Here is a 15,414-nt window from a genome sequence, read left to right on the forward strand (position 1 = left end):
GGGCGCGCTGGCTACCCAAATCTAAAAGAAGGCGGACGACGGGCGGGCGGCCGACCCAAACGAACAAAAGCGCCGTCGGCCCGTTGGAGTTGCTCTTATTCCTTGCACACAGCTACAATCGGTATGTAAATAAAAGCCTTAATTTGCAGATAAGTTCTGGTCTAAAGGGGGACGCAGGCAAAGACACATGAATAAAGAGTAGAATGAACTTTTGATCCGCTGCTCCCCGGAGAAAGGAGGACATCTGGAGAAATAAAATGCAGTGCCACGTTCCATTCCACCACCACTAGGCCGCCCGGCGATTTGTTTAATGCTCCCCCCGGCCGCGCCGCGCTGTGCGTCACTGGAAAGATAAAAGATGGCCCGGTGGCCTGTGGAGGGTGGCTCCCCACCTCGTTGGGCAATGAATGGTGATGATGCGGCTTTCCTTTACTCTTCTTCCTCCACCAGACCACCACTTCCATGCTCTGCTCTGGTGGTCTCCTGTTCGGTTCCGGGAGTGTTCTTCCTTGACAGGGAGCGGCGGTCGCCATGGCGAAGGAGACCGAGTACTACGACGCGCTCGGCGTCAGCCCCGCCGCCTCGGACGACGAGATCCGCAAGGCCTACTACATCAAGGTCCCCGTTTTACCTGCCTCTGCCTGCCTAGCGCATTGTCGCTTTCCGCTAGCTTGCTGATTTGGAGGTTTCGTTTCGTGTCCTGTCTTCAGGCGAGGCAGGTGCATCCTGACAAAAACCCCGACGATCCGCAGGCGTCCGACAAGTTTCAGGTTCTTGCTTCGTGTGGCTCAAGTCGATTGATATTGTAGCAGGATCGGTTGGTGGGTGGGTGTTGAGATTCTTGTTGTTATGGTGCTATATATGTAGGCTCTTGGAGAGGCCTACCAGGTCCTGAGTGACCCTTTGCAGAGAAAGGCCTACGACGGTTATGGCAAGACTAGCATATCCAGGTGTCTGCCCTGCCCCATTTGATCCCAGATGAAACTCAGCTCCGAAGCAGCAGTTCAAGCTTCACTCTGACAAATATTTTTCTGTTTCTCAGGGACAATATTCTAGATGGTGCTCTGGTCTTCACCCTCCTGTTCGGGAGCGAGCTGTTCGAGGACTACATTGGGCATCTTGCAATGGCAACAATGGCTTCCTCAGAGATGGCCAGCGACAACGGCAGCGCCGAGAAGCTTCAGGACAGGCTCAAGGTAGGCACATGCATATCTCCCGTTGCCCAAAACGTACACATATATCTCTAAAAAACACTGCTGCGATGAAGGGTGTACAAAGGGAACGAGAAGAGAAGCTAGCTAGATTCCTCAACAAGTTCCTCTCGCAGTATGTGAGTGGTGACATGGAGGGATTCGCTCATCGTGCCGAATCTGAGGCGAAGAGGCTTTCCAGCACTTGTCAGTATGATGATCCCTACAAACTACAGCTGTGTTCTTCTCTTGATGGGTTTCATCTGAATCTTTGTGAAATGCTTTGCTGCTCACAGCATACGCACTGGACATTCGTCGCACCATCGGATACGTTTACTCCCGACAAGCTGCCAAGGAGCTCGGCAAGAAGGCCATGTACCTGGGAGTTCCGTTCCTGACCGAGTGGGTGAGGAACAAGGGCCACCTCTGGAGGTCACAGATCACGGCAGCGAAAGGTGAAAACTTCCCCAATTGTTGCCATGGTTGTGATGGTTGAAGTTGCCGACTGATTAAGGCGCGAAAAGAACAATGCAGGAGCTCTGCAGCTGCTGCAGCTGCAAGAGGAGGCATGCCGGCAGAGTGCCAAGGACGGGGGCGCTGCCACTGAGAAGGACGTCGATATGCAGATGAGAATGAACAAGGACCTGATGATGAGTTCAATTTGGAAGCTCAACGTTGTGGATATTGAAGTCACGCTCCTACATGTCTGTGAAATGGTATGTGCGTCTTCTTTACTGAAATACGTACTCCCATATTAATCTGTTACTAGTACAACAATATGATTTGACAAGTTTTTAACTTCTTGACAGGTGCTGCATGAAAATAATGTCAAGAAAGAGGACCTCAAGGCCCGTGCAATGGCCTTGAGAAATCTCGGAAAAATATTTCAGGTACATTGTTTGACGTTTTCTTTCGGACAATTCATGTACTACATGTGTAAACAAAAAAAACCCTGAATTGAGTATATTTCATAAATTCCATCTTTGATCAACTGGAATGAGAATAGAGGGAAAAAGAGGCATTACCTGGGCCATCAAAGCCAACCATTCTCGACGATGACAGCAGCTCAGATGAAAGTTCAGACGAGGAGGCATCACGGACAGTGACATATCGGACTCCAGCGCTTACTCAGGCAATTTTTCAACAACCATACAAACATGTGTATACGTTACACATTCAAATATGTTTAGTGAGATAAGTTCAAAAATGTTGTTGTACAGGGAATTGGCAGGCTATTTAGATGCTTATGCAACCCCGCATATGACGTTGACGATGACTTCGAACCCCGGAAATGAAGCAGGGAGACTACGAAACCTTTCGAAGATACCCGAGTTATACCAGATATATGATTCACAACAGCTGGGGTCATGCACCACCATCCTTCAGTTACCTGAAGGGTATGGATATATGTTTATATGCTGCTTCAGCACTGGTGATCAGATCCAACAGTTAAAGCTTTAGAGTACCCCCTTTTCACTCGCATGAGCATAGCTTTTGAAATAGACCATACCTGATTGTTCCGTGCTTTCTGTAATTGTTCTATTTTGGTGTTTCTACGAAAATAATAATAGAAAATCTGTTTGTCTTAGATAAAAGGCCCTTTTTATTGGCTCATAATCTAGCATGAAGGGGATACAAACAAAAGAACCGACCAGGAACCAAGTACATCCGTCGACGCCCGAATGGCGCAAACTGAAAAAAAAATACTCCCTCCATTCGAAAAATGTTATCCCTCAAATGGATGTATCTAGCATTAAGTACTCCCTTCGTCCGGAAATACATATCTTTTTGATGACAAGTATTTCCGGACGAAGGGAGTATCTAGCATCAAGATCCATTTGAGGGACAAGTTTGAGACAAACTTTTTCGAACAAAGGGAGTACCACCAAAATCTAACATTGTAGACGCTGTGATGATACCGCACCTCCAACCCAAATTTATTGGTGGTAAACCTGGGCATGGCCAACAGCCCAAACAATACCCCCACAAGCCTTCACCGCCCCACCATGCACCCGCACCATCGGCAGGTGATGACATAAACACCCGATTATATCCAAGGAGGATGTATCCGGCGCAATAGTCACAGGGTGGGCCAGGCCGATGACTCGGAGTCCTCCTATAATACGGGGGGCATCATCACCTTAGTATAATCTGTTGAGTAAATAGGCAACTTTTCAATTAATTTAATCCATATAAATAGATCACTAGCATGGCATTGATAGAATTAACGACATACTGATTCTCATCTAGACAAGCACGTATTATGCAAACACTAAACACATCAACACATGATGCTAGTGCTGCTAATACGGAAATAAACACAAGCAGGATAAACGCGTTATACCCTCTAGTAGGTCATGCAGAAGCAGTGGCGGCCTCGGCGGCCTTCTTGTCGGCCTCGAGCTTCTCGACGGCGAGACGGTCGGCGTCGGACTAAGACATCGTGATGATGAAGACGACGCAAACATAGAGGAACTAGACGAACGGAGGCGAGCAGTCGCGTAGTCGCTTCCTAAAAATCTAATTGCCCCTCTCCCGTACATGATCCGGAGAGGCGGGGTTTCGGAGACCTGCTCTCCCGTCAACCGTGTAAGCGGTGAACGGGGTGGAGTCGCCGTCGACAGCGGCAGCGGCAGCAAAAGGAACGATAGTGGGCGGAGGCAGATATGCGATCTGTTTCGCGTGACGGCTAGGGTTAGGAGGCGCCTCACACTTATATAGGCGCGGCCGCGTGGAGAGACGTGGGCTCGACCCACGTACGAGGCCGTGACAGCCCACGACCCGACGTCTCAGATCGTGGCCCAGCTGCCAGGAACTCTCCGTCACTGACCGACAAAAATAAGCGCATAGGTGTGAGCTCGGCTCGGCTCATTCCCGCAACCCGCGACGCGGCGCGATGGAGGATGAGTGCGCGAGGGCCTCTTCTGTTCTCAAGGTCCAATAGCATGTGGAAGAGAAACCCTTATAAGGAGGTTCAACTCCTCTCCAACTTTCGGGATGTGACTAAACTTCTCACTACACCTAGTGCCAATTAAACCCACATGGACCCTTGGGGATTTTCAGAAATTGTTAGATGGGCCTTCAGCCCACCCTAATATTTCAACAATCCCCCACCAGATCTCGAGGGCCGACTGTGTCCTCTGTTCCAATTGTTGTTTCGATATATCAGTGTTTCGGTGAAGACCTGTTAAGGTTGAACTTCATCTAGAGCAAGTAGCTACACTCCTTCACAACTGAACAATGGACTAAGCCTTGGATTGTCAGTTTGGCGTAAAGTAGCTTCACCACATGTCTTACTAGTACTAGGCTGCCGAAGGTTGACCCCTCGGGTGGAGCATATAAGTCACACGCCTGGCCTATTCATGAACTTACTAGAGATCACCGCAATCTCATAGACCGTGACCAGAAGCCGGGCTCATATAGGTGTATTCCTCCAAAGATTGCTCTGTAGGATAGCATCTTGCTTACATAAGATTTGGAACACATTAAGATAATAGTCATCCTACCATACAATATTGAGAGTATTGCATCTCCAATGGAGTGAGTTAGTATAGTTACTCTCCTTAGTTCACCACTGTCTTGTTTTCTCAGGTCCTACTTCACGGGATCTCCGATCACATAGGTTGGGTTGCCACCATGGCAACTCATGTGGGTCTCATACCCATCTCCCTTGATGCATTATCTATCACGACACGCGATAGCCCTTTTGTAAAGGGATCTGCCAGATTCTTAGCCGTCTGGACATAGTCCAACGCTATCACTCTGAAGTTTCTTAATTTTCTGACAGCTTTTAATCTCATTCTTATGTGTTTGTTGGAATTCATGTTGTCCTTTGAACTCTTCACCTTGGTGATAACATTCTGATTGTCACAGTTCATAAGGATCGCCGGAACCGGTTTCTCAACCAATGGCAAGTCCATCTAAAGATCTCGAAGCCATCCTGCTTCGACACCAGATGTGTCTATCGCTGTTAATTCTGCTTCCATTGTCGATCTCGTTAATATAGTTTGCTTGCAAGACTTCCAGGAAACGGCGCCACCTCCAAGAGTAAACATATACCTAGTTGTGGACTTCATCTCATCGATATTAGAGATCCAATTCGCATCAGTATACCCTTCAAGTACCGACGGGTCTCCGAAATAGTGAAGTCCATAGTTCATAGTACCTTTCAGATAGCGCATAACTCTTTCAATAGCATGGCAGTGTCGATCACCCCGTTTGGAACAAATCAGCTCAGTTTGCTCACAACAAATGCGATGTCAGGCCTCATAGCGCTTGCTAGGTACATGAGTGAACCAATGATTTGAGAGTATCTCAGTTGATCTTTAGCCGTGCCTTCGAACTTTTGAATCAACACGCTAGGATCATATGGTGTTTGAAATGGTTTGCAATCCGAATACCCAAAATGACTCAGCACTTCTCAACATAATGGGATTGCAGAAGTGTAATCCCACCCTCATTATCTCTTAGTAGCTTGATGTTCAAGATAACATTAGCCACACCAAGGTCTTTCATCTCAAAATTCTGAGATAGAAATGACTTGACCTCCTCAATGACTTTGAGGTTGGTTCCGAATATCAGTATGTCATCAACATACAAGCACAATATAACTCCTTCGCCCCCACCATGGCGATAGTATACACATTTGTCAGCTTCATTAACAACAAAGCCAGCTGATGTCAGTGTTGTATTAAACTTGTCATGCCATTGCTTAGGTGCTTGTTTCAGGCCATATAAATATTTCAGCAACCTACACACTTTTCCTTCCTGACCATCTATCACAAAGCCATCTGGCTGTTGCATGCAGATTTCCTCGTCTAGCTCTCCATCCAGGAAAGCCGTCTTAACATCCATCTGGTGGATGAGAAGACCATGCGAGGCCGCAAACGATAGTAATACTCGAATGGTGGTCAGCCTGGCCACAAGTGAATAAGTATCAAAGAAATCTTCCTCTTCTTTCTGGTCATAGCCCTTGGCCACAAGCCTAGCCTTGTACTTCTCAATTGTACCATCAGGCCTAAGCTTCTTTTTGAACACCCACTTACATCCCAATGGTTTGCAACCATAGGGACGTTCAGTGATCTCCCATGTCCCGTTAGCCATGATGGAATCCATCTCGCTACGGACCGCATCCTTCCAGTAGTCAGCTTCTAGAGAGGCATATGCTTCTGAAAAAGAAGTGGGAGTATCATCCACGAGGTACACGAAGAAATCATCACCAAAGGTCTTTGCAGTATGTTGTCTCTTGCCCCCTACCAAGGGTTTCCCCATGATCCTCCTCGGGATTTTCGTCATGTGTTTGTTCATAATATTTCATAGGAATGGCAAGCTCAGGAGTCTCCTCAGATTCCTGTCTAGAAGTGCTTTGCGTATCTCCCATAGGAAAAATATCCTCAAAGCATGTAGATTACTTAGACTCCATAATTGTACCAATCTTCTAGTAAGGTACCTCAGATTTCAATGCTGTTCTTAGCGTAGCCCAAATTAACACAGTCCACAGTCTTTGGTCCAAGCTTACGTTTTTTGGGGATCGGCACATTTACTTTCGCCAAACAGCCCCAAGTACAAAGTACGAGAGTGTTGTCCTTCTCTTCACCTATTTCTCATTGGGAGTGATCTCATTATCCTTTGTCGGAACTTTATTCACGACATGACATGCCGTCAATATAGCCTCCCCCGCTGATTGCTTGTATTTGTGTTGGTATTTCTCCGAAGAGGAGAGGATGATGCAGCACAACAACAGTAAGTATTTCCTCAGTTATGAAACCAAGGTTATCAATCCAGTAGAAGCACCAAGCAACACTATGTAAATGGTACCTGCACACAATGAACAAATACTTGCAACCCAACGCGTAAGAGGGGTTGTCAATCTCTCCCCGGTATTGAAGTAGATAAAATTGTAGTATATTGGATAAATAGATCTTGCAAAAACACAAAAAAAAAAGAGTGCAACAAGGTATTTTTGGGTTTTTGGAATAATAGATCTGAAAACAATATGATAAAAGGGGCCCGTAGATTTCACTAGTGGCTTTTCTCGAGAAAATAGCATATGGTGGGTAAACAATTTACTATTAGGCAATTGATAGAAGAGCAAATAATTATGACGGTAACCAATGCAATGATCATGTATATAGGCATCACGTCCAAGATTAGTAGACCGACTCCTGCCTGCATCTACTACTATTACTCCACACATCGACCACTATCCAGCATGCATCTAGTGTATTAAGTTCATGGAGAAACGGAGTAATGCAATAAGAACGATGGGAGGTGCACCAATGAGGATGATGAACCCCTCCGTGATCGTGTTCCCCTCTAGCAAGGGGCTAGAATAGGGCTCTAGATTGGATCTCATGGTTCTGGAACTTGCGGCTGCTGGAATTGTGTTTCGTCGACTCCTAGGGTTTCTGGAATATTTCGGTATTTATAGAGCTGAGAGGCGGTGGAAAGGACTCCCGTGGGCCCCACCACCCACCTAGGTGCGCTAGGGGCCTCTGGCGCGCCCTAGTGGGTTGTGGACCCCATGGGCCTCCCCTCTGGTACTTCCTTGGCTCCCAAGTTGTCTTCTAGGCAGAAAAAATCTCCAAAAAGTTTCGTGGCGTTTGGACTTCATTTGGTACTGATATTCTGTGAAGTAAAAAACAAGAAAAAAAACAACAATTGGCACTAGGCACTATGTCAATAGATTAGTCCCAAAAAAATGATATAAAGTTGCTATAAAATGAATGTAAAACATCCAAGAATGATATTATGATAGCATGGAACAATAAAAAATTATAGATACGTTGGAGACGTATCAGCATCCCCAAGCTTATTTCCTGCTCGTCCTCGAGTAGGTAAATGATAAAAATAGAATTTTTGATGTGGAATGCTGCCTAACATGTTCATCACATATTATTTTCTTGTGTAGCACCGACATTTGGACTTTTAGATGATTCAAAGCAATAGTCTATATTTGACATGATGACTTCAATACTCAAGCATATCACCAAGCAACCATGTCTTTCAAAATATCAACACTAAAGAAAGTTATCCCTAGCCCATCATGCTCAATCATTGATCCATTCGAGACACACTCAAATATTAGCTACATCCAACGCACAAGTATGATCATAGTGCTCCCTAGTTGGTGCTTTGTAAAAGAAGATGGAGATTCAATTTTTTTTTCATAAAGTAAAATAGATAGGCCCTTCACAGAAGCAGATACTTTCCAGACCTCAAAGCTTAAATTGAGAGATAAAATATTTTGAGAGGCATGTTTTTGCCGTCAACGAAAATAACTGAGTAATTCCCAATACTTTCCATGCTAGATACATCATACGCGGTTCCCAAACATAAAATAAAGTTTATTCCTTTTTCCACCATTCTTTCACAATCCATGGCTAGCCGTATCCATGGGTGCCTTCCATACCAACACTTTTCAAGAAATTTATTATTTGACAACATAAAGTAAATTTCTTTTTCATTTCAGGACCGGGCATCCCTATTACTGCCACACTCTCATGCAATGACAAGTGAATAAACACTCATCTTGAGAATAACACATCTAGCATGGAAAAATATTGGCCACCCCCTGCCACTTCTGAGCGGTACGGGCACACAAAAAGGAAATTCATTTTGAAAATTAGAGTCGGCACATACAAATTTACTTGGAACGACACGGAAATACCGCATATAGGTAGGTATGGTGGACTCATAGGCATAACTTGATTCAAGGAATTTGGATGCACAAGTAGTATTCCCACTTAGTACAAATGGAGGCTAGCAAATAGATTGAGAAGCAACCAACCAAGAAACGAAAATTCTCATAAACGAGCATTAAACATAACTAACACCGAATAATGCACCACAAGTAGGATGTAATTTCATTGCATAACTATTAACTTTCGTGCTTGCATAGGGAATCAAAAACCTTAACACCAATATTCTTACTAAAGCATAATTACTCACCAACATGAATCGCATATTACGATCATCATATCTCAAAACTATTACAAAGAACCAAGTTTATTTTGTCCAATGATCTTTCATGAAAGTTTTTATTATACCCCTCTTGAATATCTATCACTTTGGGACTGATTTCATATATTACCATTGCTTATAACAAGCTCTCAAACAAATTTAAGTGAAGAACATGAGCATAAGTATTTTCATCTCTCAAAATAATATAAGTGAAGCATCAGAGAACATTTCTTCAAAATATACTAACTTTCAAATTAATCTAAGTGAAGCATGAGAGTGTTTCTTCAAAAATTAAAGCACCACCGTGCTCAAAAAGATCACCCCTGGTTGTACGTACGTGTACACGATATTGACGGGACTGCGTGACATGCTACATCCGCACCTCTACTAATACACGTGCCTTTCCTTACTTGGCCACGGTTCATCGCTGCAGGCTTGCAGCCTGCAGACAGACAGATCGAATAGTATGTACGTACACGTTCACGACCAGACAGACAACCCTATGTACGGTTCGATTGGGTGGGTCCCAGCTGTCAGGGAGGTAAGGAGGCACTTCCTTGCGTGTGAACATATAGTTGGTGGGTCCCAGTTGTCAGGGGGAGAATCATATTTTTTTGCCCATAATATGGACACACTTCCTTGCATGCGAAGATCTAGCTGGTGGGTCCCAGCAGTCAGGGGGGAAATGTTTTTTTCATGAAATACAGTGGCCCGTCCGGTGGGTCCCTGCTGTCAGGTGGAGGAATCATTATTTTGCATGTAATAAGGAGGCACTTCATTGCTACGGCCGTGGACCTAATTGTCAGCCTCTCCACTTACAATACTCTTTCTATCGAAGTCGTTCCTTGACCACATTGACCACACCGCGCCGAGAGCACCAAGACGGTGGACGATGGCGAGGCCTGGGAAGGGGACGACACGGAGTCGGGGAAGATGCGGTAGTGGTGCCCACGTGGAGAGGAGTATGAGGGTTGACTAGTTTGGCTACAGTGTGAGGCTATCGTCGCCATAGAATAATAGGGGTTGTGGGTGAGTAGAGGGATGGCCGGGCCAGAGGTTAGAGTAGAGTGGGGTGGTGAGGCCTGCACAGCAGCAGAGCCGGCCACGGGAGGCAGGAGCAGGTGGCACGACCGGCGCTGGTTTGGGCGGCTGGAGCAAGAAGACCAGAGGTTGAAGAAGCACTATGGCCGTTGGATGGACATCGTACGGTCACTGGAGCTAGAATCGTTCATATTGACTAAGTTGAGAAAGCCCTCCGTTCGCATCAACTTAGTAGGCCTACAAGTTAGCTTCTCACTATGGTGGGTCCCAGCTAGTAGGGGGTATTCATTTTTTTGTGTTGACCATGCTGCACCGAGCGCATCCAAGGTGGTGGACGACGGCGAGGCCCCAGACAGCAACGAGCCGGAGATGGGAAGATGCGGGAGTGGAGTCAGGGACAGAGTGGTGTACAAGGGTCAACTGGTTCTGGTGCGGCGTGTTTCGGCAGTCGGTGGAGAAGAACAGGATGTGTGGAGGGGTGGAGAGATGTCCTGGCCAGTGGTGGGGTAGCGCTTCACAGTGAAGCGTGCTAAGCAGAGCTGCTAGCAGCAGGAGGCAGGAGCAGGTGGTCCCGATGGTGCTGGAGGAAGAAGACGAGAGATTGAAGATGGACGCGAGTCGTTGGATGTAAATCCAATGGCTATTGATGTTAGAATCATTTGTTGAATAAGTTGACCACGACTTGCGTTGGCTTCGACCTATTGGCCCACATTTTAGCCTCCAAAAATATGGCACATATTCAACCCATTTTTTCAGAATTTACAGTCCATTTGATCTTTTTTTGAGAACTACAGTCCATTTGCTGGGATGGGTGAACAAATAATGTAGCGTCCATGCGACCCATTTTTTTAAAAACTACAGTCCATTTTCACTTTCTCAAAATACAAGAATTTGCTGCGCTGGCTGAACAAATAATGTAGCATCCATGCGGCCCATTTATTTTCCTAAGAAATTACAGCCCATTTGCACTTTCTCGAAATATACGATTTTGCTGGGTTGGTTCTAGTTATAATGTTGGGTTGGCACTGGTACATAGAGGTGCTATACAAACAACTTTTAACCCCTTTCCGCGACGGCGTTCGGAACCGTCACCTAGTGAGTGACTGCGATGGGGGGGGGGTACTTCCCACATGACCCAGAAACCGTCGGGGATATGCCCTCCTGGCACACACGCTCGGCAAAATGAGGTCGTGTGCGACCGGCGAGCGAGCAAATACGGTTATACGTATAGTAGTGCTAAAAATACAATTATACAGGAAAAATCGTTTCCGGTCGTAAGTACATCCACACAGTCAGTCCCCGCTAAACATTTTTGTTCGTATATACATCCCACACAATCGCTGCAAGGAAAACGTTTCCATTCATAGGTACACCACACACAATTTTCCCCGTTAAAACGTTTGTGATAGCATTCCCATCACACACAATATTAACAATTTTATCGTTTGCGTTATTGAATGCATCACACACGGTGCGTAGAAGAAACTATCTGGCAAAGGTTGTCCATCACACACAATTTTTATGCGGTAAATGTTTGCGCAAGGTGGCCTAACGCAAACAGTTTTGAAGAGGATGTTGTGTGTGATTGTTCATCCATTCAACACGGTTTATTCCTAGAAACTGTGTCTATTGCCTTAGGTCATCGCCCACAGTATTTTCTCAATAACCGTTTGCAATAGCAAAAACCAATTAGCAGGCTAATTGCCCTATTATTAATAATCCATTTATTAATCTAATCGACATTCATATTAAACACATAATATATTTCATTCCCATATTAAGGAAGCAAGATTTCATAATTGAAATACATCAGAGTACAACATGATATAGCTTAAGCACTCAGCTACCCCATTACACAACTGCACCAGCACCAAGTTTCACATGCAACATCTAGGACCTTTCGAAATTAGCATCATAGACGGTACATACACAGATGCATCTCATCAGGAAAACTGCTGAAGTGGAAGGCGAATATTGAGCCTTCATTGATGTTGAAGGTATTTGCAACTTTAGGCCAGTGCATGTGGATGATTGACCGTCCATCCTTCGTCCTCTTCAGGAACACTTCAATATTGAACCATGGGTGTTGTATGAAAACCTTCATCGCCTCCTGACCATAGAGGTGGTTTGAAAGGTAATCATCAATGAACTACTTTGGAAAGGCCTGAAAAGAAGGATGTGCATAAATATCTTCTCTATAATGGAAATGGGGCAAAGGAATAGAAAAAGGCAAGGTATAATAGTTAGTACCATCTTGTAGTGAACTGATGTCTTCTTCATTGTGCAGACAAAGATCTTGTTGTTTTTTGTCGCTAATTTCTTTATCCTAACAATCTTTCTAAGTTACTTGACTTGATTGATATTCATGGACAACTGATTTCCCCATATGCAAAAAGGGTCGAACAGTGGGTCAAAACCTCTGACAGCAGGACCTACATGTGAAAGACCAAATTGTTTAAAACCTAAATATTATAATGGTTCCTGGAATTGCACAATAATGTGCTATTAGACAACGGACCATGCATGTGCTAACCTCGATTGTAAACCTAAGTGCTTCCCATTATTTCCCTGCAACACATATAAGGTAGTTAGTCATCAGGTTAAGTAAGGGTTCGCATGCTATCAATAAAATATGTTGATGAAAAATAAGCACATTGCAGATTCATCAGATTAATTCAAGTCACATGGAAAACCCATTTATGCAAACCAAGCATGATTAAGAACTAGGAAATATAGCACTTGTATATGTTTCTCATGTATTAAGTGAAGCCAAATTCGATTTATTCCTCACATGCACAACAATACAAAATTCTACCAACGACAATTGGACATCACATTACAGAATTGAACCAAGCAGTTAACTAAACACCAGAACAAATGAACGAAACATTAACTGAGCAGCACATTGCACAATATAACATACTCCTAATAGATGATCAGAAAGTTAACCGAACCAAGCATGCTTAACAACTTAGAAATATAGCAATTGTATTTGTTTCTCATGTATTTAGTACAGCCAAATTCGATTTACTTCTCACATGGTATACAATAACAGAATGCACCCACAACTATTGAACATTGCATTGCAGAATTGAACCAAATAGTTAACTAAACACCACAACACAAATGAACCAAATGTTAACTGAGCACCACATTGCACAATGTATAACCAAACCAAGCATGCTTGACAACTTGGAAATATAGCAATTGTTTTCGTTTCTCATGTATTTTGTAAAGATAAATTTGATTTATTTCTCACATGGAAGACAATACAAAATTGCAGCCTGAAGAATTGAACATCAGATTTGCAGAATTGAACCAAACAATTACCTGAAGATGACAACTAATTAACCAAATAGTTAATAAGTGAGCACCACACTGCACGACATATATAACATATACACAGGAGCAACAGATTGCATGGTAAAATTAGATAGCACAATTCACTAGAATTTGTTAAGGAAAGGCGGGAGCAGCACAAGCAACGGGTCAACCGAGCATGCTTAACGGGCGTAGCTAGCAAATGGCAAGGTGCTCCTCCAAGATCTGGGGGTCGACACGAATAGTATACATCGCGACCTCATCCGCGCATGCGTCCATGATTTGCTTCTCCATTGCCAAATGCTCCTTGAGCTCCTGGCTATACTACATGCACCATTAGTTGGCGCGGCGCTTATTTGGTGGAGGGGTCGGTGATTTGGGTGGAAGGTGTCATGCCGGCGGTCGGGGCATGTGGGATGTGGAAGGAGGAGGAGGATCGGGGTCTGGTGTGGATTACTTGCCTGGATAGACGAGGCCAAGCAGCATGAAGGAGGGTCGCCGGTGAGGGGGGCGGCGCTGCAAGCAAGGAGTGAATGTTTCAACTTGGAAAGGAGGTTGGAAACCGGGGAAATGTGGTTTTTGGTAAGGGGGAGGTGGCGGGGAGGTAGATATTTCTACGGAAGCCGAAAATTTTGAATCAGTTCAGCGAAAAAACTGGCGCACAAAGTGTCATCAGACACGGTCCCTTATTCAGAACTGTGTATGGTATGTGAACGTCACAAACGATTCAGATAGCTTAACCCATGTGTGATGAGTTTGAATGTCAAAAATTTTGGTTCCAATTTCCCTGGTTACAGTGCTCATCCATGTCATTGCATAATTTGGGTACACAAAGGAGACTACAGCACACCCACACTTCTTAATCGAGCAAGTTTAGCAATTAAACAGAGCTAGCTGGCCTAAACATTACTCTAACAAATTAAAGACTGTTGCTCTTAATTAAACAAAACATAGAGTACTACTACGGCTGGTGCTCGTCAATCTCTGCCGCCTCCTCCATGTCCAGCTCGCGCCCGACGGTCTCCTAGGAAGGAGCTCCATGGCATCCATCGCACCATATTCGGAAAGCATCTTTCCATCCGCGTCCACCATCTCTTTGGAAAAGGCCACCAGAAGTTGGGCGTGGGCGGCCTCGATCTGAGCTTGGACGGGCTTCGTCATTGCAAGGTATGCGATGGAGGAACGAACGACTGCACGAATTCTCTCGGTGATTGCCATGTCTTCGGCCGTGGGTTGCCGATCGTTGTTGCAGAAGCTTCGTTCGATTTGTGCGGTGACTGCCACGAGCTGGGCGTGGGCGGCCTTGACATGGTCATGGGCGGCCTCCATCAGGGCTAAGGCCGCCGCTGTGGAACAGACAACTGTTGTGCAGCTCTCGCCAGCTGCTATCCCCGAGGCAGATGTTGCTGCCGCAACCTGAGAAGCAACATCGGCTGTTTGGGCTACCTTGGATGCCCGATCATAGATTGCGGCCGCGCTGATGCACCTTGTTAGCATGCACATGGCGGCTGCGGCCGCGCTCTCACCGGAGTGGGCCTCCGAAGTTGCCCTCACGACGCGTTTCCATGTCCCCATCTTTCACCGGCGATGATTGAACAGTGAAATGATATTTGGGAAGCGAGCTAGTGTGCTTGACACGCCGGTGTGGACTGTAGCTGACACACCTTATCGCGTAAGCCATAGGCGTACTATACAACGACGGTGCTCCAGGATATTTTGTACAACATCTCACACGGTTGGTGATAATAAACTGTGTGGGATCTACTTGATTTTTCATTTTGATTTGAATTACATAATGGGGTCACAGCGGCAATGGACGGTGTTTGACTTGCTAGACCTTTTATCTGCAGTGAACATGCAACTATATGTGTGTCATAAAAAAAGGATTTATTCAGGGTTC

General features: G+C 45.1%; 1 protein-coding gene across 1 annotated transcript; it reads left to right on the forward strand.

Annotated features, from left to right (window-relative positions):
• Positions 1–389: 389 nt before the first annotated feature.
• LOC119341018 (chaperone protein dnaJ 10-like) lies at positions 390–2,778 on the forward strand. Its single transcript, XM_037612918.1, has 10 exons — positions 390–618; positions 711–770; positions 868–950; positions 1,043–1,196; positions 1,268–1,397; positions 1,487–1,645; positions 1,725–1,906; positions 2,000–2,080; positions 2,197–2,322; positions 2,411–2,778. Exons 1-10 carry the CDS (start codon positions 532–534, stop codon positions 2,483–2,485), a joined length of 1,137 nt encoding a protein of 378 aa, XP_037468815.1. The 5' UTR covers positions 390–531; the 3' UTR covers positions 2,486–2,778.
• The last annotated feature ends 12,636 nt before the right edge of the window (positions 2,779–15,414 follow it).

The sequence above is a fragment of the Triticum dicoccoides genome, chromosome 7B (assembly GCF_002162155.2).
Source record: "Triticum dicoccoides isolate Atlit2015 ecotype Zavitan chromosome 7B, WEW_v2.0, whole genome shotgun sequence".
In the NCBI taxonomy this organism is placed as follows: domain Eukaryota; kingdom Viridiplantae; phylum Streptophyta; class Magnoliopsida; order Poales; family Poaceae; genus Triticum; species Triticum dicoccoides.

Coding starts and splice junctions, on each gene's coding strand:
- LOC119341018 (XM_037612918.1), top strand. CDS start 532: ATGGCGAAGGAGACCGAGTACTACGACGCGCTCGGCGTCAGCCCCGCC. Junction 951..1,042: donor GGCAAGACTAGCATATCCAG/GTGTCTGCCCTG, acceptor TCTGTTTCTCAG/GGACAATATTCTAGATGGTG. Junction 2,081..2,196: donor ATCTCGGAAAAATATTTCAG/GTACATTGTTTG, acceptor GAATGAGAATAG/AGGGAAAAAGAGGCATTACC.